This window comes from Epinephelus lanceolatus, chromosome 11 (assembly GCF_041903045.1).
Source record: "Epinephelus lanceolatus isolate andai-2023 chromosome 11, ASM4190304v1, whole genome shotgun sequence".
In the NCBI taxonomy this organism is placed as follows: Eukaryota; Metazoa; Chordata; class Actinopteri; order Perciformes; family Serranidae; genus Epinephelus; species Epinephelus lanceolatus.
In genome coordinates, this window is record NC_135744.1 from 36745931 (window position 1) to 36770328 (window position 24398).

General features: G+C 42.6%; 2 protein-coding genes across 4 annotated transcripts in view; both read left to right on the top strand.

The window, feature by feature from the left end:
* The window catches only part of fnip1 (folliculin interacting protein 1), a 42792-nt gene extending 35938 nt beyond the window's left edge, over nt 1-6854 (top strand). For all 3 annotated transcript variants that reach the window (XM_033641491.2, XM_033641483.2, XM_033641500.2), the window contains 6 exons: nt 269-438; nt 818-2588; nt 2800-2965; nt 3188-3388; nt 3490-3605; nt 4414-6854. In XM_033641491.2, the coding sequence (XP_033497382.2) occupies nt 269-438; nt 818-2588; nt 2800-2965; nt 3188-3388; nt 3490-3605; nt 4414-4492 (2503 nt within the window). In that variant the 3' untranslated portion in view covers nt 4493-6854. The remainder of the gene's footprint in view (nt 1-268; nt 439-817; nt 2589-2799; nt 2966-3187; nt 3389-3489; nt 3606-4413) is intronic.
* Nucleotides 6855-9215: 2361 nt separating this feature from the next.
* The window catches only part of rapgef6 (Rap guanine nucleotide exchange factor (GEF) 6), a 181568-nt gene continuing 166385 nt past the window's right edge, over nt 9216-24398 (top strand). The window contains exon 1 of the mRNA XM_078172587.1: nt 9216-9676. Within this exon, the coding sequence (XP_078028713.1) occupies nt 9602-9676 (75 nt within the window). The 5' untranslated portion in view covers nt 9216-9601. The remainder of the gene's footprint in view (nt 9677-24398) is intronic.

Here is a 24398-nt window from a genome sequence, read left to right on the forward strand (position 1 = left end):
AGACACTTGTGGTCAGGACTGAGAAGTGAATCATGCTAATAGATGGTGTGCGTACGTGCGAGTCATTCACTCTGTATATGCTGCAAACAATGGATGTGTGTATGTGGTGTCCAGTAGAGCAAGAAAACATCTGACTGAAGTTTTCCTGTATCGGAAACATCTGCCCCAACCACACGGGGTCAGGAGGGAAACTAAGAGACATTTCAGCTAGGAAATAATTTGGATTCTCCTCTGCTGTCTGCTGACCATACCAAATCTATTATTCCAGATTCCTCCCCGCATTATTGACCGCCGTCCTCACCAATCATCTGGCCTGGGTGCCCACTGTCATGCCCAACGGGCAGCCCCCAATCAAGATCTTCTTGGAGAAACACTCTTCCAAGAGCGTTGACATGCTGGCAAAGACGCACCCCTACAACCCACTCTGGGCACAGCTAGGTGAGACACACACACACACACACCCTCAGTAAGCTTGACTTTTTTTCTTATATACTATCTGCATACTGTTTGTATAGCTGTATGTGATTGATGGGGGCATATAGCAAGTAAGGATATCCTTTAAACACACTTTCACCTCAAGTGACATGGGACTCATACAGAAAGTGAGTTCATGGTGACACCTGGTGTTCATAGGTGAGAACTGCACACTGGAAAATAAATGTACAGATGTTAATTTTAAAAAGAAGAATCAATTGTTTTAACATACCTTTATTAGTTTGGGAAGTTGCCATTTGCAAAAATAAAAAAAGAAAGTGATACATCTAAAGACCCATTTAGCATTGCTAATGTTTATTTTTCTTTCCCTATCACTGTGTAGGAGACCTGTACGGGTCCATTGGGTCACCGGTGCGGCTATCAAGGACAGTGGTGGTAGGCCGCAGACAGGAGCTGGTCCAGAGACTCCTCTACGTCCTCACCTACTTCATCCGCTGCTCTGAGCTGCTAGAGACCCACATGCTGGACAGCGCTGAGGATGAGGCCATTGTCATGCCCGGCTCCCTTATCACCACCTCCCTAAGGAAAGGAGAGGTGGAGGAGTCGGACTATGTCCTGGTTACTGTCCATAAACCCAGCGGGGACTACTTGTCTCAAGGGGCTCACGGCCGGCAGACTGACGCGGAGGACAGCAGCTACCCTTCAGACAATAGCCTCCAGAGCAGCACATACACAGACACAGAAGTGGAGCATGGTGCTGGGGACACACCCAAGGAGGAAGATGAGGAGGAGGAGGAGGAGGAGGAGGAAGAGGAGGAGGAGGACAGCAGTGAGAGTCAAGGGTCCAGGAGCAGTGTGCTTCAGTCAGGACACAGTCAGGGTAACAACCCTATTATCAGGACTACAGAAGCAGCTGAACCTGGGGAGATGCGTAGGGAGTCTAGCAGCCCACTGGCCACAGAGGCCAGACTGGAGACGGTGCTGCGTGTTGGCTCGGCATCCCCTAGAGAGCAGGTCTGTGTGCTGGATACAGAGACCAAGGGAGACCTGAAACTTATTGTCCCATCCATACCCGCAACACTTACATCAAGTCCATCCCCGACACCTTTGACCACAGAGAGTAAAAACTCTTGGGCAGAGACTGGGATGGACGCAGGTACGGGGAACCAGCCCACCAGAGTGCTGGGTCCTCGACCGTTGGGGATCCCTCTAGAGAAGAAGCCCCCAGATAAGAACCTGGCTGCTGCAGTGCCAGTGCCAGTGATACCAGGAAACACTGTGACGGGGCCCATGGCTTTGACTCTAACAGAAGAAGAGGAGCCAGCAACAAAAGTCACTTTCCTCATTGGAGACTCCATGTCCCCTGAGTCGGACACAGAGAGCCGCAGGAGAAAGATGGATGAGGAAATTAAAAAGTTCAAGAAACACCAGCAGCTGTTCCCAATGCAGCAGCAACAACAGCATCATCACGGGCAACATTATCAACAGCAACCGCAGCAGCTGCTGAGAGGAGCAGATTCAAAGACCAGCAACACTAGTGCAACAGAGGACCAAACCAAACAGACCAAGGTGGCTCCAGCCCTACAGCGGGTGTCCAGTAAAATGCCCCAGTGGAGTCAAAACTGTATGGACGATTTTGATGAGTATTTCAGCCTGGAGAACCCTGTGGAGACTAGGACTATAGACGACTTGGCTAAACAACAGGAGGCCAGCTCCACATGCAGTATACACAAAGACTTGCTAGACCCCTCGGGAGTCCCCCAGTCTGGTGAGCTGGGGAGTCACAGTTTTCAGAGTGCGGGTCGGGGTCAAGGTTTGGGACTCTGTTTAGGTTCAGGTAGTGGAGAGGTTGGGTCCAGCACCAAGGGAGACTCTTTGTTGGATGCCCAGAGGAGGTGCAGGTGTGGGTCTACAGATTCCTCTGACACCTGCTGTTGCAGGGGCTGTTCTGCTGAGCAGGACAAGGGTCCTCTGTTGTCAGTCCCCATCCCACAGGATGGGAGCATCAACAGCAAAGAGGACCAAAAGCGTAAAGCGGTGCCTGTCAACGACTGGGAGATACCGCGCAACGAGAGCTCAGACAGCGCGCTGGGGGACAGTGAGAGCGAGGAAACCGAGGACTGGCAGGAGGAAGTGCTGGTGCCCTTCCCGGGGTGAGTAGAGGACTGACACATTCATTCACAGACTTCTTTGCTGACTTTCTCTTTCTGTTAATAAACAGTGAGCAGGTATGAAGTGCTTTAATTGTAACCAGTAATTATTGCCATACTGATAACAGGGAATAAGTGAGAATAATAAGCTGTCTTTATCTTTTGAAAACCAAAAAAACCCCAAACATCTCATGTCATGTGTTTGATTTTACAGGTCAAAGTTGGTGGAGAACTTCTCAAAGCCAAGCATTGCCAATTTTGGCCGGTCTCTGTTTGGAGGCTACTGCCCCACCTATGTGCCAGACTTTGTACTGCATGGGTTGCCCAGCGATGATAAGCTACGGCAGAGCCTCATGGCTGAATTAACCCATGCTGTTCAGGTAAAGGACTGAAGTGTTTGAACCTGTTATTTTCACTGACATTCAAACGTTTCAAACATCCTTGGTATGCACTGTCACTGTAAAACAAGCACTTGCCTCGTAGCTCTGTTATGTATCATTTGTTTTGGAGTTTGAGGCGTGTATTAACATGTGAAGAACACTTTTTTCCTTTTTGCATTTGTTTTATTGGTTAAAAGAAATGAATGTTCTTGTCCTCTGCAGCATCCAGTACTGGATGAGCCCATAGCGGAAGCCGTCTGCATTGTAGCAGACACAGACAAGTGGACAGTGCAGGTGGCCAGCAGTCAGAGACGAGCCACGGACGTCAACAAGCTGGGGAAGGAAGTCCTGGTGTCCAGCCTGGTGTCCAGCTTATTGCAGTCCACTCACCAGCTCTACAAACTCAACCTCTCACCCAACTTTGTATGTTACACCTTTCAGTCAAACACGGATTATTTGTCAGTATACAGCAATCACCACTTTGATTCCTGTGCTTTACCAACTGTGTTCTTCTTCCTCTTTAGTGTATAATGCACCTTGAGGACCGCCTGCAGGAAATCTACTTCAAGAGTAAGATGCTTGCTGAGTATTTGAAGGGCCAGACAAGAGTCCATGTGAAAGAACTGGGCATGGTCTTAGGGTAAGAAGTTAACCTTTTTCTCAACTCACATGTACTGTAAAGCTGCACATTAAAGTTCTAATTATATCACTGAAACGTACCCTGTGGAGGTTTTACCTCTATAGAGCTGTTTTATGATCGGGTGCCTGTTTTGTTTGTCACATGCACACCCATGGGGATGTAAATACAGACTAATGTGGGTGACGTGATGTGATAGTCCAGTCAGTAGTCAACAGATGGCAGCAATGCTCCAAGATGAATGGCAATGTACCAAGAAAGGCAATGAAGAAGAGGAGTGATTAAATGGGAAAGCAAACAATGCAGGCTTTAAATCTTAAGGAAAGTTCAGCTTTGCAGTTTTTTTTATGAGGAAGGAAGTGCACTCAACATCTTTGTAAGACTCCACAGTGTGTTTTAGTGTAGAATACCGAATGTGAACAAAACTTTTTTTGTTAACAAGGACACTACACAGGACATCTGTTAATAAAAAACCTATCCATATTAATGTATACATCGAAGCAGAGGCAACAGATGCAGGAGTTATAGAAATAAATAAACTACACACAGAAAGTAAGGAACTTTGTGTTTGGTAGATTATTTCTTTGTTGTAACAATGCTTCTTGGGAATAAATCTTATGCCCTTGGAAAGCCTGTTTATTTCCCTTTTAAATGGTGCCACAGTTGTTAGGAACATGCATTTATGGGATGAGCAGCAGAGCTGAGTATGTGCGTCGCGCCCATGAAAAATTAGCCAAATCTTCTTTTTTTGCCTTTAAGTAGGGCATTTGGCTCTTACTATGTCCTGATCGTTGTTCTGGTATCGTTGCAGAATTGAGTCCAGCGACCTCCCCCTGTTGGCCGCAGTGGCCAGCACTCACTCCCCCTACGTGGCCCAGATCCTACTATGAGACTATAATGGCACTGAGGTCCCAAGCAGCGAGCTGCCTGAGGAAGCCAGTCAGACCTGGCTGGTGCCTCTCTGGCCCCAAAATCCTCTGGCCGTCCATGCTTCGCAGCTGACCCCCCCCTCCCCCTCCCCCTCCCAACATGGTTTCCTGACCTGCGTGCCTGGGCCAAGCGGCATCTTTGCTTCGAGCCTGAGCAGTGCACGTCTTTCACGGACCACAGCTACAGCCAGCGCCTCCGCTCACCACCACCACTGCTGCTGAATTTGGTGCAATAATGCTGTTGCACCACAGGGGGGAGCTAGAGACCACAGTCCCACAGATGGAGCGAGGCTCTGCGGATGACTGAAGTATCCCTGACGTGACCTTTCTTCAGTTGTTTGAATGTTTCTTTTAAAACAGGACTCTTTTATTTTTGGACACAAAAGCCAAAGACTTTATAATGTTTTTTTTCCCAGATGAGAATAAAACTTTAAGGATATCTACAGTATAACAACAATGGACTTTGTTTCTTCTACTACTTTTTTTTTTTTCTCTGTACAATCTTAAACCCAGTCGTACGAAGTGACGGACTACATTTTAAAGGAAACCGATGGACATTTTTAAACATTGCTTTGACGTAAATATCATTGAGAACTTTATCAATCTCATGCCAACTATGTTATTTCATTTATCTTCATGTGTTTGTTTACAAGCCAAATTTTCCCTGAGATATCTCAATGACACATTTTATTTTCTCGTCAAATTGCAATGCACGCCTGACTTAAAAGCCTATTTTCTGGCCACATGGGGGTAATCGATGCACACCATGATTTTTGGTTTGACAAACGGGTTTTGAGACGGCTAAAAGTGGCTTTGACATTCTTATCATAGGTACAGCACTACCTCAGATCTTCATGTGGGCTGTGGATGACACACATTTACAGTCGCCCCATAGGAAACCCTGAGGTATAGTTTTTAACATGTTTAATCAGAGGAATGTCAGCGTCAGCTGTGCGCAGACTCTATGCTGTGTTCTTTGGGAAAAAAAGAAAAAAAAGAAGAAGGGAAGGTTGTTAAATTCCTTAAAGATGATCGTTACACATATTTTTGCTTCAGAATGTGATCAAGGGAGGAGAAGGGTCCCTTTCTACTGTGGAAAAGCTAAAACACGCATCATCTACGTATATATATTTTAAAACCAAAATGCTGAAATATTTTCACACTTTTATAGCTTCGCCACCTTTTTACGATGTTTACGGCTTCGATGTTTGCTGCAGAGAGACGAGAGGGGGAACACAGGAGGCCTTACAGCGGATTGAAATGTGTATCGGTTAACACTATTTTCAAACATGTTTCTACGACGGTTATTCTCACTAAAACACACAAAGTACAAAACTATGGTAGCACACTTTTTATTCCCTTTTGTGTTCTGTTTGGTTTTCCATGACAGTGACAGATGATTTTGGTTGTTACGCCATATAGCCAGGGTGCGATTTGCTGAGCATAAGAAAGGGAGGATCAGTTGTTTTCACAGCTTCTGTTTTTTGATTCTTTCCTGGGCATAAAGTGTTCGCTGCAGAGGGGCCAATAGGAAAGTATGTCATTGTTATTATTGCTTTTATGTCATCAGTTGACGGCATTGGAAATGAATCTATATTTACATTGTTTAATTGCAGACAGTAGGTTGACATGAGTTAAAAATCAAACATGGGAAGGAACTGAAATTTAAATATATACGCTGATCCGTGCAGCACTTTACAAAACTGTGCTTTTAGCCCAGCAAATTTATATTGATAGCAAGAGAAGGTTTGAAGGTTTGATTTAGCCAGCAGCCAACTCAATAAATGGTTTCTGGAAAGAAATGTTCACAAATTTAAAAAGAATCCTCCTTAAAAATTGGAGTGCGTCTCAGGCTTGAGCCTGTTGATGGCTGAGAATGGCTTGTATTGTGTAAAAAAAGCAGGACTAACCCTGCAGTGTAAGTTTCCTTCCATACACTCAAATCGCACCCTGTATATGACCCAAGTCTTAACGGAGATGTGGCATGAATGCATCACAAGCTTCTGGAGATCTCATTTTTGCTGGTAAAATTGATATAAACGTGCTTGTTACTGCATTGAAGATGCTCCGCTGTATCAGCCTACATTTTGTACAACCCAGCCATGATGTTTAAAAAAAGGTATGAATTTATATCTGCTTCTCCGGCTTTGTATATGAGTAAATTATTCAGTTGCCCATGGTATGTGTAACGGTTCATGTAGACTGTACATACTGTTTATTTCCATGTATTTGTACAGAATGTCTTTTAAGAATTGTCTCCTCAGATTATTTTTTCCCAATTTTATGGGAATGTTGTGCAATAAAGATGCCGATGGTAAGAATTTATGCGTCTCTGGGAATGTTCTCTGTCACAGAATGAAAGGGGGAAAAAATCCTGGAAAAGTTAAATATTGGATGTGTGAATATAAAATCGTTAAAAGCAGAGATCCAAGAGCTTTAATTCACATCAGGGATTTGATGAGGAGAGAAAAAGGGGGGGAAACCCTTTGTAGTGCTGTACTGACCTGCGTGTACTCACAGTGGGATTACCCAGAGTGAGTGTGCTGTAGATATTACCACACACTCTGTACCTGTGTAGAAGATGTTGCACTTAAGCAACGTCCCAAAGTTTGTGTGCAACCACAGGCCTGGATCCGGTTCAAGGGAGCCGCTCCAGATCTGTGTTTCTTCACATCTGAGATTATCAACTGTGGTTTCTTGTCTGCATTCACACAATTACTAAGTAAACTATCACAAGATTGTATAACTGGCACATGTTAACTGGTTTTAGCTCTGCAGGGAGTCTTAATCTCCTTTTTCTTTATTGTCTGTCTTTTAGAAATTCTACGTGCAGAATAGTTTCTCACGACAACTTTTTTTTAAAACAGCCTGGAAAGTAGCTGTAAGTCAAACTCTGCACAACAGCAGCACTTCTGTTTAGATTAGCAGTGGTCTGACTTCCACTGCTCACCATCTGGATCACACATTTCACCCACCTTTTGGATTTACCACCCTGAAACTGGCTGTGGCTCCACCCCACCCTCCTCACGGCACAGGAGCTGAAACGAAACGAGCACACACACACACACACACACACACACACACACACACCACAGTTATGCAATAAAGGAAGGAGTGTCCTGGCTGTGCGCAGATACACTGGTAGCAAATATGAGAGTGTGTCCTGTCAGTGAGAACATCGCTGTTTTCACGTGAATAGCTATTTTAGGAAACGATCAGAAAAACACACGAGACTTCAGACACTGGTGGATAAATCAAGCGTTTCATCTAAATTTAGATCAAACTCTGAAAAGTGCGTTGAAACTGGATATGCGTCAGTAGCTCATGGCTTTGCAGTTCAAGTTTAACTGTAACTTCACCCTAAACTTGAAGACGTGCACGTCTAGATTGTGCTATTGCTTTCAATGAACTTCAGTAGTCTGATTACTCCGCGTTTTGAGAGTGTGTAGTTGCAACCTGACCACACGAGTGTCAGGAGTCAGAGGGAGGATCTGTGCTGCGTTCATGGACTCCTTTTGAAGCTCGTACACTCGACCTCCAAAAGTAAGAACCACAGGCGCCCTTTTTATGCCATTAAATCCAGACTACTATGTGACTTTTGACAAATAAATAGCACATTATTTGTCTTAGGAATAAAACATGGGACTCATAAGCAATAAAATGCACTCTCGCTCACTTCAACACATGCAAGAATTTTGCTCACACAGCCTTTATTGATATAATATGACTTGTAGCTTAGGATGGCTGATATTAGTTTATGTCAACTTCCTATTTTGCTTCTATATAACTTTATGACTCATCTCCAGGCTGCTTGTGCCACTCTTACAGTGCTTTTTAAAAACTTTATCCTGTAGTTTTCACTCTTCGCCACCACTCAGCAAGAGTTATGTCTTGTTATGCCGTTTAAGTGACTTTTCTTGATTGCATCTGGCAGCTGAGCAAAGCTGGACTCTGTGTTGCCAGTTTATAGCTACAACATATTGTTGCTTAGGTCTTTGGTGAAAAAAAAATCTGCGCAGCTGCAGCATTTTGTTTGTAACAAGTAAAGGGCAAACCAAATTAGCCGTATGTGCTAAAACTTAAATAGCTGAGCATATAAGGAAAACTATACCACACACACTGCTTTATAATACTGTGATAATCTAAAATACTTTTATGAATCTAAATATCTTTATACAAACGATGGAATTAAAAGTTTAAATTAGTTTTTCCCATTTGGTAATTTACCACAAAAACTCAGAAAACAAAATACACAAAAGACACCTTAGGTATGTTAAGAAAACTTTTGCTGTGTTCTTTTTGAGCTTTCAAAATAATGCTACTTTTCTCTGGCAATATTTCATAATCACGGTCAGAATCAAAAACAATTTACTGCCAAGAATATTGCTCATTCAGTAGATTTAACTTGGTGATTTGGTGCATGGCAATAACATTATGAAAAAATATACATAAAATATGCACCTACAGTTGTGTAGGAATGTGCAAATCATTGTCTAGAGGGTTTAAAAGTTCACAGTAGTAATGTGCAAACAGAATTTGTATGGAAACATGATAATTCAAAAACTACCACTTGAGTCATTTAATGTATCACTGTCGTCTAAATTCACTTAGTTCCGACGGTATCTGAACGCAGCACCATCTCCGTGCAGACAGATGTCGTCAACTGTGCTCACTCAGATCTGCAGGAGGAGGGATCTAAATCTGAACTCCTGGATCTGACTGACGCTAGCTACCGAGGTGGATATTTCCTTTACCAAACATGTACATAATTCAAGACTCCAAGTCCCGTAGGTTTAACTTTCTGTCACACTTTAGTTGTGTCTACTCTTTTTCGGACGCGCAGTAGTTAAAAGTGAAGTTAGTGTGTGTGTGTGTGTGTGTGTGTGTGTCCTGGAGAAGAAGGAGCTCCTGGTCGGTAAACTCCATCCATGCTCGGCTCGGCTCGGCGAGGACAAGATCCACACGGGGATGTGAGTTTGTTCAAGCTCGGGTCGGCTAACAGAGCAACCAGGAGAAGTGAGAGTGAAGATACCTTACAGAGGAAGTAAAAGGTGGATTTGAGCCGAAGTTATGAAAATGACCGGAGCCATGGAAACTTCTTTCAAACTGGCTTTGAAGAAACCGCCCCCGCTGCGGACAGCAGAGGTAAACAAAACTATCGTGTCTTTTTTAATTAGCATCTTGCTAATGCTAGCCAAAATCAAACTGTTGCTTCAACCTCGCTTGGGGAAAACTTCCCTCAGCTGTCAGTGGAGTTTGAAATGAGTCCACAGTCATTTTGTGTTGTGTTTGTGTCTCATTCGGACTTTTTAATACAGTCACATGCTAATTAGTACACACTGTACATGACTAAATAACTCACACAACATTTAGCTAACTAGCTAGTGTCCCAGAGCAGATACAACATATAGGTAACTAGCTTTAACCCTTGCCAAGTTGTCTGTGCAGTTCAGACAACTGAAAAGAAATAAAAAGGTAAAGTTAAACCACACAGGCCAAAATGTATCAGAGCTTCAGTGGTACTCAAACTATTTTTCACAGTTCCCATGAAACTGTTTGACACTATCAGATTAGTTTAATTTAACCCTAACCCACTAGTTTTTGTTCCTCTACATAGTTAAGTTTTGAATAACTCTCATTTACTGCAATCCTCCCTGTACTCCTAAACAAAACATAACATCACAGCTTCCCAGCAGAGAGCTTACGCCTAAACCCAGGAGGTACTTTGTGTAAACTTTAGGTTTGAATGAGGCCAGTTAAATTAAATCACCACTGCTTTCTCATCCCTCCTCCTTTCCCTCCTTATCCTCCACTGCCTCCTCCCTACATGAAGCTGTGGAAACACAGCTGGCTTGTCATTGCTTTAGTTATGCTGTGTGCCCCAAAAATAGCTCACGCCGTACTCCCTTCCATGTTCGGCTGCTGGTAATAGTTTTGAAGTGCAAGCACTTTTCAAAGCGCTATCAAGAGTACAAAAAATGTTTTATTTTTTTAAACACAGCAAGCCTTCCAGCTTTGCATGACGCTTTTGAAAAGGTCCCTTTTTATGGTGCTGATCCTCTGTTTGTTTGTGGGTGCATGGTGGGTAGAAAGCCTCTTTCACACCTTCATAGAGGGCTTTTGTGCGCACTGAAACAGACCATAACAACCAGGTTTAGTCCACAAATATGTGACACAGTCATAGCAGTGAAATGAATCTGGGATTTGGTAATTTAGATATTTGATTTAGCAACTAAATGAATGCTGTGTAGAGTCCTCTTTTTTTCTGTCACACTTTTTCCAGGGATGCTGAACGCTCTGTTTCTTCTTCAAAAGTTTAAACCAGCATTGAAGGAATACTTTATCCTGCAAATGGTGATTTGTACAGTACAGGCCAAAAGTTTGGACACACCTTCTCATTCAATGCGTTTTCTTTATTTTCATGACTATTTACATTGTAGATTCTCACTGAAGGCATCAAAACTACGAATGAACACATGTGGAGTTATGTACTTAACAAAAAAAGGTGAAATAACTGAAAACATGTTTTATATTCTAGTTTCTTCAAAATAGCCACCCTTTGCTCTGATTACTGCTTTGCACACTCTTGGCATTCTCTCGATGAGCTTCAAGAGGTAGTCACCTGAAATGGTTTTCCAACAGTCTTGAAGGAGTTCCCAGAGGTGTTTAGCACTTGTTGGCCCTTTTGCCTTCACTCCGCGGTCCAGCTCACCCCAATCCATCTCGATTGGGTTCAGGTCCGGTGACTGTGGAGGCCAGGTCATCTGCCGCAGCACTCCATCACTCTCCTTCTTGGTCAAATAGCCCTTAAACAGCCTGGAGGTGTGTTTGGGGTCATTGTCCTGTTGAAAAATAAATGATCGTCCAACTAAACGCAAACCGGATGGGATGGCATGTCGCTGCAGGATGCTGTGGTAGCCATGCTGGTTCAGTGTGCCTTCAATTTTGAATAAATCCCCAACAGTGTCACCAACAAAACACCCCCACACCATCACACCTCCTCCTCCATGCTTCACAGTGGGAACCAGGCATGTGGAATCCATCCGTTCACCTTTTCTGCGTCTCACAAAGACACGGCGGTTGGAACCAAAGATCTCAAATTTGGACTCATCAGACCAAAGCACAGATTTCCACTGGTCTAATGTCCATTCCTTGTGTTTCTTGGCCCAAACAAATCTCTTCTGCTTGTTGCCTCTCCTTAGCAGTGGTTTCCTAGCAGCTATTTGACCATGAAGGCCTGATTGGCGCAGTCTCCTCTTAACAGTTGTTCTAGAGATGGGTCTGCTGCTAGAACTCTGTGTGGCATTCATCTGGTCTCTGATCTGAGCTGCTGTTAACTTGCGATTTCTGAGGCTGGTGACTCGGATGAACTTATTCTCAGAAGCAGAGGTGACTCTTGGTCTTCCTTTCCTGGGTCGGTCCTCATGTGTGCCAGTTTCGTTGTAGCGCTTGATGGTTTTTGCGACTCCACTTGGGGACACATTTAAAGTTTTTGCAATGTTCCGGACTGACTGACCTTCATTTCTTAAAGTAATGATGGCCACTCGTTTTTCTTTAGTTAGCTGATTGGTTCTTGCCATAATATGAATTTTAACAGTTGTCCAATAGGGCTGTCGGCTGTGTATTAACCTGACTTCTGCACAACACAACTGATGGTCCCAACCCCATTGATAAAGCAAGAAATTCCACTAATTAACCCTGATAAGGCACACCTGTGAAGTGGAAACCATTTCAGGTGACTACCTCTTGAAGCTCATCGAGAGAATGCCAAGAGTGTGCAAAGCAGTAATCAGAGCAAAGGGTGGCTATTTTGAAGAAACTAGAATATAAAACATGTTTTCAGTTATTTCACCTTTTTTTGTTAAGTACATAACTCCACATGTGTTCATTCATAGTTTTGATGCCTTCAGTGAGAATCTACAATGTAAATAGTCATGAAAATAAAGAAAACGCATTGAATGAGAACATGTGTCCAAACTTTTGGCCTGTACTGTATGTCAGTTACTCGCCCTATGTTATAGTGAATGTGGGATGGAAACCTCGTTTTTCTGGCATACCTCCACTGTGAACGAAGAATCCAAAAAAGGCAAACATTCTTCAAGAATTTAGGGCCTTGATTTCAGTACGGGAATATGGGTATTGTACATAATTTCATTGATTTCCCTCAAATCTAGTACTTAAAATGTAGGAAATTCTCGTACATATTTACAGTGATGTCTAACAATGTTCAGCCAATGTTTGCACCGGTGCAGAATGCGGCCCTCAGGCAGGCTGGCTGGAATGCAAAAGATGAAAATTTGTACTTAAGTACAGTACTTGAGTTTATGTACTTAGTTACATTCCACCACTGCTAAGGACACTGACGTAGCTCAAAGAGATGACCACTGTAGAGGAGGAGAAAGAGACAACAAATTACAGTAATGTATATAGTTCAGAGAATCCAGAGGACATGGGTATATGTGTAGTTAAACTTAAAAGTAGTACGAGTACAAGTAGCATTTCCGGAGGAAATTAATTTCGACATATCAATATGTCTGTTTAAAAAAACTCCCACACAACTCATACAGTATATTACAAGTCTCATTTCCCATTTGTATGTGAGGCTACTTCCCAAACACATGCATTTTCGTGGAAACTGTAACATTTAAAACACTTCAACAGTGCAGGCACACTACTTGTGTGTGTGTGCGTGTGTGTGTGTGTGTGTGTGAAATGTTTCCATGCAGTTACTCAGAGTTGAGGGGTGGTTCCTGTCTCACTGATAAAATGCTTCTTTTCATGACACAAGTACTGAACAAGTGCGTGGATCTGTGTCTGTAATCGTGAAAACACATTGCACATGTGATTGTGCTACACCTGAAACTAAAACCAGATCTTGACCTGAACAAGAAGCCGGTGTGTTAATGTCTTTTTTATTTTCGCTCATAGTTTAAAACCAGTAAAAGTAGATTGAGTCTAACAGTATAATAAAGCCATGTCTAAGTTGACCGCTGTCGATCATGATTAATTAATTGAACAGACTGCAGATATTTAGACATAAACAGTGGCACATACAGACAGCTCATTAAACCACTCCCCACTGATAAATCACACCTTCAAACAACCACAACACCAAGCAACTGCTCAGTTCATAAAATCTCTCCAAATCTTTGACAAACGGTGAAATCTCGGGAACTATGAGACTGTAAAGATTTCACCTCGAGGTCTTTTATTTATAGTCTACATCCAAAATCTAGCTGTGAGCTGTTAGCTTGATGTCACCCAGGTGTGTGCTTGAGCACTTTCAGACCTCTTCTTTCTCTTGGTTTTTTTATTTACATGTTTACATGAGTTGCAGACCACCAACTACTAGGGTTTTTTGTTGAGCCTGGACTCCATTACAGAAGTGTGGCTCCCAGATGCAGATACTGATTTGAATATTGTCCACTCTGGCTAGGCCTATTAGAGATTAACCTGTGATAAGAGAGGTGCTACAAGGTAATACATGTGCTTGCTTCTTTTCAGGGATTTCAAGGATGCTGTGAGACTGCTGATGTAGTTAATGCCATTATTCTGTACAAAGTGGAAAGTGTCTGGAACGATTCAAGTTGGTTTTGTTCTCTAAGTGGTGCTCAAGTTGTTCTCAGGGTTGTCAAACTGCTGTTGAATATGGTGCTGCAAGAAAGTGCTGGTGTACTCGCTGTCACGTCAGGTTTTCTCCTCTAATGGTGCCCACTCCAGGTTATTCAGCAGCCTGCACAGATTGCGATCATTAAAACCAATTTGTAATTATTGTGGTTAAAGACAACAAAGAGAGTTCCACTTGTAAACATGCCAAACTTGATTCAGTATGAGTATATTATAAGCCTGAAGGCAAGGCGACAGGGACGTGGAAGAGCATAGTATAAGAATCAGGTGTGGGGTTTTCACCGTCGTCCTTCATTGAAAGTCTTTCTTGTTGAGACTGTCAGCTAAATTTAAGATGTGCTGTAGGTTCATCCGTCTCCTGTGCAGATGTTTGGCCCGGCGGGTAATCTCTCCTACCGCGGGTTTTATGCCTCGTCAACCTTTCCCAAGTTTCGTGGGTTTTCTGTCCAGCTCTTCCCTCCCTGCCCACCTTTCTCGGTGCCATCCAGACGCCCTGGTGGTAACAGACAACAAATCACGCCGGGTGATTTATGGCGGTTTTAGCTGCGCCCAGCACAGATCGGACATTTATGGGAATTCCAACCATCACAAAGCCACAGGCTCCCTTGGGAAGGTACAAGTGAGGGAAGAGAAAGAGAAACGCAGACTCAAGTGGTAACCTCTTGCTTTCTAAGCAAGCAGACGAGCTGCTGCAAGCAGAACAGAGGAGGAGATGCAGACCAGTGTGTGGTCGACGCTATTTTCTTGGAGCGCATGCAAAGAAACGCATCTCAAAAGAGGCTGTGTGTGTTTTCAGCAGAAGTTACCAAAGAGGGTGGTTTGCTCAATGCTGACGCAGCTCAATGAGTTAAAGCTAAAGGATAATACTGGCTTTTATTTGCCCGTCTTCATTAACCAGTTCCTGGTGCCATCTGCACACAGTCAGCACAGAGACATCAGGGTTTGTTGTTCTGCTCTCTACAGAGGCCTTTGGTTCCCATTTATTCCTGAAGAACAGTTGCCACATGCAGAAAACGTGCACGGAAAGATGATTCATTGTTATTTATATGACACATAATTTTCTGTATTCTATCATCATCTCACAGTGTCTGAGTTGGTCAGTGAGTTGTACATTCATGTGCACATTATGGTGCAGTCACAGAATCAGTCATTCAGACTTTCATGAGGAATTGAAAGGCTGTACCAGGAAGATGCTTTCATACCTTTTATTTTAAGCATTTTTCTGAGAAAAAAAAAAAAAAAAAGCATATGGTTACATCACATGAAAACTCTACTTAACCCTGAGTTGAGGGAAACACTGCCTTTTCCATTACAGAAAGAGTGGTAACTTAAATTCTGGGTCAGTTGCTGTGGTGATTGACTCTGTGAACTTAACCTGCTGGCTGAGTGTTGTGTTAGTAGTAGTTGTTTCTGCCCTCACATTCAAATATAACAGTGTCAAGTCTCAGCTCAGAATCAAACCTCTACATGTCCTTCTTTTATATTACACCAAGGACAGCAGTCAGTTTGTTAGAGCAGTTCCACTAAAATCTTCATTGCACATTATGTGTAATCTAAGTAGGGATGCACCGAATATTAGGTAACTGAATATATTCGGCCGAATATTGCAAAAAAACACACATTCCGTATTCGGTGGAATAAGTGAAAAGCAAGGCCGAATAATAGTGGCGTGTTTTGATAACGCAATCAAACAGCGTGCGGTGACGGACGGAGTAAAATGTCGGCAGTGTGGCGATATTTTACTCCGTCCATCACCGCACTTGCATTTGCGACTAAAAATAGTTTTGTGCGGGCAAAATAAATCATTCAGCACGCTGTGCGAGTACAGATTTCAACCAGTAGCAGAAACGAAATGGCGAATCCCGCCGGTTGTGGGTTGAACGGGGGTCACAGACACAGACAGGAATACGTATTCCTGTCAAATACGGCGGCGCATGATAACGGCTTACCAGGGACGGAGAAGTCTGGCTCCAGGTGAATAATTTGTTGTCATGACTGCCCAGAAGTACCTGAACAGCCGAGCCGTGGCGGCACACAGTATGTGGTGTGTCAGAGGAGAAACGAGCCGTTCACATTTCTCTCTTTGTGTCAGGTAACGGTCCACAAACCTCACCGCACTTTAGGGACTGTTCTTATGTTCTCTACTTATGAAGGGACTTATCAGAGGAGGAGGGTGGCTGGTTGATTCTTATTTTATTTATTTATTTTATTTTGATCCCCCCTATGTTCATCACTTATTGATGCTGTTTTTGAAGTATGAATAAGTCAATAAGTAATTTATTCCATTGAAATATCAGTGATGACATCTGCCTCATTTTTGCTGTGGTATCCTGATACTACTCAGAACTGTGATACTTTCACTGGTATCGTACCGTGGGTCCCAATTTTGGTACCGTGACAACACTAATCTGGAGGGGATTCATCTGCAAAAACTAATGAAAAACTAAAAAACAGTATTCGGTATTCGGTACTCGGTATTCGGCCAAGCGTTTAATATTATTCGGCTTCGGCCACAAATTTTCATTTCGGTGCATCCCTAAATCTAAGTTTAAACTAAAAATCAGTAAGAAGCTTTAGACCCGTAGGATCGATTAATAATTATCTCTATCACTCATGATGTGATTAGTCACATCAGTGGAACATAACTCCTACAGCTAATATTTGAGAGTATATTATATAGTATATTATAGTAAGCAGGATTGTGGTGAAGCTGCAGAATTAAGTTTTTTAAATACATTAAGTCTGAAGATGAAGATGTATTTAAATTTACAACATTTGTTGAAGTACCTGAAATAAAGCCGCTTAGCGCTGTTGCGATGAGATTCAAATAGATGTCTAAAATGTAAAATCTACTGTATTCTAACCTCCATGCCTTTCCAAGTGCAAATCCCCAAACACATTTGTTTCCCGTCATGTTAAAGCTGAATGAATACAGGCCTGTTTAAAATGTAGGCCTGTTAGACTATGGCCTAAATGACGAACTTAATTAAAATTTATTATGTAAACTATTGACACTTTTCCCTGCTCTCACTTAAGATAAATGCACACAGTCTGCATATATGTGCATTAATATCTATGTGCTCTGGATTCAAACGTAGGCTCTGCCTTTCATTTACATGTTGCCATGGTGAATTGTAGTATCGGAGCTCCACTGATTCACCGTGCATGACCTTAAGTCAGAGTGAGCATCAGCTGTTCTTGAACCAAAAATTCAGTTTTTCATCTCAGGGTTCATTGACTCAAAGTTCAGGGTTAGGCTTTCTGGAATCGATCATTTAAAAAATAACAAACAAACAAACAAAAAAAACACAGATGGTAAATACCTACTCTGAGGTTAGAGTATGAAAATCAAGCATTTTGGTTTGAGGCATTTCACTCTGGTGTTGACTGTTTCAGGAAGAAGATGTAGGTCACAGAGGACTGTGGGAAACAACAATAAGTAGACCTGCGCATACATGTTTGTGTTTTCTACAGGCCTCGCTAAGTGTACGTTTGTAGCTGGTCATGTATGTATATGTACAAAATTTACACACATACAATAGCTTAGTGCAAGTGTGTAAAATTCTGTGTTTGTACATGTTTCAGGTAGGACAGGAACATGTCTGTTTGTTAGGTTTAGATATTTATAATTCAGGTACACATTCAAAACACACCGTCAGCTTTACAACTCTGTCTGCCTGCCTCCTGCTTCCTGTCTCTTTCTTGTTGGCATTACTTCAGCTGTCTCCAGTGTTGCCCAGGGCATCGCAGGATACCTCATATATCCTCCCACTGCATTTTTGTTTCACTGATACACAACAGTCGGTGGAAATGAAGACACAGTGTACTGCCTGACTGACACCAGTGATTATAAAGCACTTATTTTCAGTCAGGGCATCTGATTGGTCGCAGTTACATTCCAGCTAATTTCTGTAAAACTCGGCTAGCTGTAGCCGCTGGCTATGCCAACTATGTGATAAACAAAGATGTCATCCTCATAATATTTAGTTTAGTTTAGTCTGTGTTCTTAAATGATGCTAGTATAGTTGAATTGGGTTCATATTTAGAACAGAAACGGAAACAGTCTTGCTCAGTGGATTCTTTCCAGAGTGTTCAATGCTGAATTCATGATTGATGGAAAAGAAGAAAGAAATATTTTAGTTAGTGACTCAATCAAGAACATACCCAAACAACTTCTCAAAGGATGAAACTTTGAACAAAGTAAAATTGTCATTATATAGGGCATGGCAGTATGATATCTAAATTATCATGAAAAATGCCATTTAAAGATGGCAGTCCCAATTTGACTTTCTGTTCTCATGCAGTCCAATGTGATGTGACCACCTAACGTAAAACAGTGGCTCCCAAACTTTGAACACATTGTCGTCTGTCGTCTACCACTGACCTAAACAGACATTGTGTTATAAGAATACGGTAGTCGGGTTTCCCTCAGAATTTATTTATTTGTGGTGGGCTATCACAATTAAAACATCTGCCGCTACATTTTAATTTAAATTTTTGGAGCTGGACCGTTCATTTGGTGTACAATTAAAATACAAATCCTGTTGGGTTATTATTTGCTCCACAGACAGAGCAGCACAATGCTAGGCACAGTGGAAGTGGAACTTAACCTTAAGTGCGCTGGGTCTAAAGTTTGCTGCTCCTCTTATGCATCAATCTAATCTGATAAGCTCTGACCAGATCAACCTTTTATACACCCCACGGCTCAAAACTCCACAAACTGCTGCTGAGGGACCCGCAAAATTCCCTAAGAGCTTTTCTGACAGTGTAAAGGTGTTAGTAAGCTAACTGTTGTGACATAAGTACAAAGAAACGATTACTCGGTTGCTGCTGTCGCCCTTATCATAGTAAAGACCCCTTCCCGGGCTTATCGCCTGAGTCACCAATTAGTTTGTTCGATATACAAATACTCCATTCGGACTTTAAATGTGAGCAAACATGCATGTTCACACACAGCCGAGATGAAACCAGTTAGACACCAGCGTCATCTCAACAGAGGCCTTAGGGTTCATCCTCGTAGGTGTGGGCTCCAACTCACTGTCAGAGACACATGAATACATTGATCAGTCTGCAAAATTAGGTGATTGTATCTCTGCTAGTGGCTTCTGTGCAGTGATTGTATTTGAAAAAAGGCGTAATTATCAGTGGCTTCAATGCTGTTGATCAAAGTAAACCTCATGAGTTTTACCAGGGTCTTGTGCACTCACTATAGACCTTTTTACAAAGAGATCGCACTATAGGGCTGCTACCAAGTCCCTTCTTTATGCTGCCTTTGCATTTTTACACAGAACCAAACAACGGCAGCATCACGCCGCTCCAGTTTGCAGATTATAGACAGCATGCTGGCATCACTGGAGCGAAAGAGGTGTGACGGCCATGACATTTAACACAACAGCGTCAGCGTCTAGTGTTACATAAAACATATGCGCTGGCAGTACTTTCTAAAAAATTAAAATGGCATGACATGGCAATAACAATCATTTACTGTTCCTGTTATACGGCGGGTGATCTTGTCCTCTGCTCGGAGGGTAAGAAAGTCCTGGACCTCATTGTTTTCCAATTTGGGGACATTTTTGGATTCCTCTTTGAGTTAGCTGCTAACTGCTGCTAGCTACTTTTTTAATCTCCTGGTGGTGGGTTCCACGCATAATACATTGCCATAATGTCACACCCGTGCCACGCAAGATTCTATCCTGCCAGCTGTTCCTTTTATACAGACATCATTCGGCATTGTTACTACCTCTGATGCCGTCTTAAAGCTATAGTGCGTAACTTCTGTCGCCCCCCAGCGGATAATGTGTTATTACAACAAATAAGCCGGCACTTCCATGTACACAGAGTAACACTCGCCACACACCATGTACACAGAGTAACACTCGCCACACACCATGTACACAGAGTAACACTCGCCAGTCGCCACACACCGTACACAGAGTAACACTCGCCAGTCGCCACACACCGTGTACACAGAGTAACACTCGCCTCACATCGTGTACACAACGCTACACAATGTGGCGAACACCAGGCTGCTAACAGTACATTACATTCATAGCACCATTTCTAAGAAAATAATAAAGTACTAGGTCCAGTACATGTAACAGCAACACATACTACTCATAATATAATTATAAACCAAGTCACTTACTTATCCAACAGCAGCAAGGCAACATCCATGTCTGCCCTCAGCCCAATTTCTTCCTTCAGGGCTCTCCACCGAGGAAAAGCGACGCCAGTACAAATCCTTGTTTGCCTTCTCCGTCAGTCACTTTCCTTCTTTGCTAATAGACCTTCAGCCGAACGTCCAGACTTTTTCTTTATGGTAGGATCCACTTCTGAACCGTGTCTCAGCCGCTTCTCCGCCATGTTGCTTTCTGTTTCTACCTGCGCTCTACCTCTTGCTATGAGACTCTCTGCTCTTCCTCCCCCTCCCTTCTTGTGAGGAAGCATTTCCTGTGCGCCAGCGTGGGAATGTCGCCGGTCGACACGCAAACTAAAAATGATATGTATTGAAAAATACTGCGAGATGTTAGAGGAGCCAATCGTCTTAATCAGCATTGTGTCATCTCCTCTAGTAGTGGCTTGGGTGAAATGGACATTTAAGGACCTGTAGAAGTTACGCACTTCAAAGGTCCCTAACTCTGTCCCCCTTATTCCGCGACCATACCTTTTATACAGAACAGCAAGGCAACACAACAAGGTGAAATTTCCATCCTAAAGAGGCAGTGTAAAGGGGCTTATGGCATTGTGATGCATCCAGTAATTTGTGGGTAAATGTGCACTTTGGCACCAATCACCAAGGATGACTGTACAAGGATTTAGTTAATGTTTGCTGTGACACGTTTAAAAATTTTGTCATGCCAGGGCTTTGTTGTTTTGGCTCGATTTCACCCTGAGGACAAATTTGTTGAGGTTGATTACTCAGAAGTGGTGTTTTAGAAGAGAATTTAACTCTCCAAACCTACAGTGTAGTGTTTAAAAGGCACACAGGACATGTATGGCTGGCTCTTGTAGTACTAGAAATGCAGTTTTAAATAAGGATGTGTCAAGAGCAGAGTTTTGGTGGGAGTTTCTGCTCTGAGAATTTCTCAGCATTTAGTTGGGGTTTTGTGACAGTTTCTCATCTTGTCGGAGGACCTGTAGGTTAGGCAGCTGTTGATATGAAACTGACGTGTTGACACTTCCTGTCATGGTGGCATACCTTTAACCACATTACACAGCTGGTAGCTTACTTGCTAGACAAACAAATAATCCGAGCGGGTGGGAGGAAATAAAAGAAGTGGTTTGGATTTGTGATGTTATATAGACAACAGGAGTGTTAATGTGCAAAATAAGAGAAAAGAGCTGTAGGTTATTAGTGAAGAGCGAGAAAAATCACTTACATATAGGTCCTACCTGAAGAGATGGTTATACAATTATGGATTACAAAAGGGGAAGTGGTTGCGACACAGAAAGCATGGGAGATGCTCTCGTAGTTAAGACAGATCTAGAAAGGTATAGGAGCATATCGACTAAGATAAGGCATTGAGGAAGAGGGAAAGTGAGAGAGATGCTGGCAGGCAATCAAAAAAGATGGCTGAGAGAGGTGGGATGGGGGAGATATGGATGTGTAAATTGAGAAAGCTGGAGAGTCAGCAGAGAGAAAGAGAGAGAGAGAGAGAGAGAGAGATAGCTACACATAATCAAAAGCTGGGCTGAGAGAATAAGATGAGAGCAGCAGGCAAAGTTGGATCCAGAGAAAACTTCAAATGAATCTTGAGAGAGTTGGCTGAGGGCTGGAGCACTAGAAAGTGGGTGTGAGGGCTTTGTGCTTATTTTATGAGGTGAAAGAGTGAATTTGAGTGAAGACAGGGGAAATACAAACCAAGACTCATTACGTGTCATAGAGCACCTGCATGTGTGTGATGTTCTAAAATTAACTTCCTTACCACAGTGCAGAGAAGGAGAATAATAAAAAACCACACGCCTTTTTCATCAGGAAAAAGAGTGAAAACAAAACAACATTGGTTTGCTACAAAAAAGGAAATCTTACTTGTTCATTTATTTTTATCTGAAGCCATGACCCATATGCCTGTCATTTATACCTTGTTTGCGGAATACGTCAAGTCAAATGAGCGTCACAGTGTAGCACATGACAGGATGCAGTTTGTTTGTGGGTATACATGTTCAAAAACGATGTCTGAGTGAAGCAGTTGGCAAATTTTAAGCATGATTGATACAGACAGGGTGTTCAGACTAAAAATAGCACTCCCTAAATAATAATAATTAAATAAAGAAAACACACAAAACAGGTACAGGTGACAAGGAGGTTCAGTTTTAATCATAAATCCATGAGTTTCACAGCTGATCAGACACCAAAACACTGCATGGCGGCAACTCTGTGAAGATCACGGCAACAATCAGTTAATCCGATGCTCTTCCATACCTAAACAACAGAATAGGCCGATTTCCACTGACTTCCAAAATGGCTTATATAGCCCTGTTTCCACCGAGCAGTACGGTACAGTGTAGTTCAGTCAAGTTTGTATGCTCTTTTCCGTTTCCACTGTGAAAAGTTGTGGATGGTACCAATGGAACCGCTTCGTACTGTCCACATTTCTGGTCAATAGCGGACGGTCTCTCTGCTCAGGGCTGACTTGTGGCTGGTTTTGGGGCTTATGTAACCACTGCTCATACTGTGAAGAGTTTTATTACTGTAAATTTGTTTTGCTGCCTCTCTCCCGGACTGACTGCCGGCGACTTTTAAGGTGGAACGTGAACTTGTAATGTTACTCAATGCATGAGTTGATGACGTGAATCCATCACCGCACCTTGAATTTCTCTTTAATAACTTTGACCATTTCTTTAGTTTTTGTGACATACACTTTGAGTAATGAATGGATCTTCAAGCATTCGGCCCAGTTATTTGAACGCCATATATTCTAATCCTCACATGGAGATAAAAAAAGAGTTGTGGAGCATTGTGTGGGCTACGGCAACACTAAACCCCTGAGCTTGCCTGAGAAGGACTAAATGCACAAACCCACTATTTTTAAATATCCCATGGAGAGAGACTCTCACTGCAGCTTGTTTTATTTTATTTTGTTAAATGTTGGCGTGCAACCTGCTTCTTTGGACGATAAAGAAAGGCGCACACTTCGCTCTGTGTCACCAGTAACGAGGAAATACAATGAGTGCTGGATGGAGCAGTGAGTGATGACAACCCCAACTACATTTAAGAATACTGTTTGCGGTGGAAATACTAGGGTCTAAGTACCGTGTCTGAAGGGTTACTTTTGGACCCAAAGGTACCATAGTGAAAGTGGACAAGTCACAGCCCATCAGCTGTCATCAGATTCTGACTGACCACTTCAAACCAGTAAAAAAAATAGAAATCTCCCATTTAGAATAACCAAAACTTTGGCAGGAAATTGTGTGTGTGTAGAACCATTGCTCATAATACAACACTGATTGAGAAAATATGTTTTTAGAGCTTTAAAGTAGTTTTAAGGTCCACTTCCAAGACAACAACCCTGAGTTATTTTAACATACAGCTGACATTTTTATAACCTTGAACTGCCAACATACGTAGATGTATGTTTTGCCATGTGTGCTGACAGTGTCACCCTTTGCAACATTTGTGACCCCAAGAAGGAGATTTTTAAAAAACATCTTCAAGCTGAGGCTGATTTTTTTGCCCAGTTAAGTTTCAGTAAATCCAGTATGACGTAAATACAACACACACGCACACATATGCCAGTAACAACATCAACAAATCTGGATGTGCCAACAAAGTGCAGGGTTGAGAGAGAGTCTGAAATTAAAAGGATACAGAGGAGTCTGTGTGTGAAACAGACAGAGAGGGGGAAGCCTTGGAGGACAGCGTGTTTGTGTGTATGTGTGTTTGTGTTTAAATGGGTGAATAAACACAGCCTTCCCCTGACCTGGAGCACTGAAAGCTCTCCTTGTGGAGCCAATAAAGGCCCCTCCTAACTGAGCTGAAGGGCCTGTGGACTGGAGGGCAGACAGACGCTTAAAAAAACTGCCGTGACTCAAGTTTTGTGAGCAAGTTCTTGGTCATCTTTGCTCTATGGTTTGTGGTTGTTGGTTTCAAAGATCTGCGACACCAATTCGCCACTATATATGTGTGTGTATATATATATTAGCTGCCTGGTGAAGCCTGAGAAACAGCAACAGGGTGATGTGACACACTTTAACCTAGTGAAAATACAGTTCATCACATGAGGTAATGAAAAAGACAGGA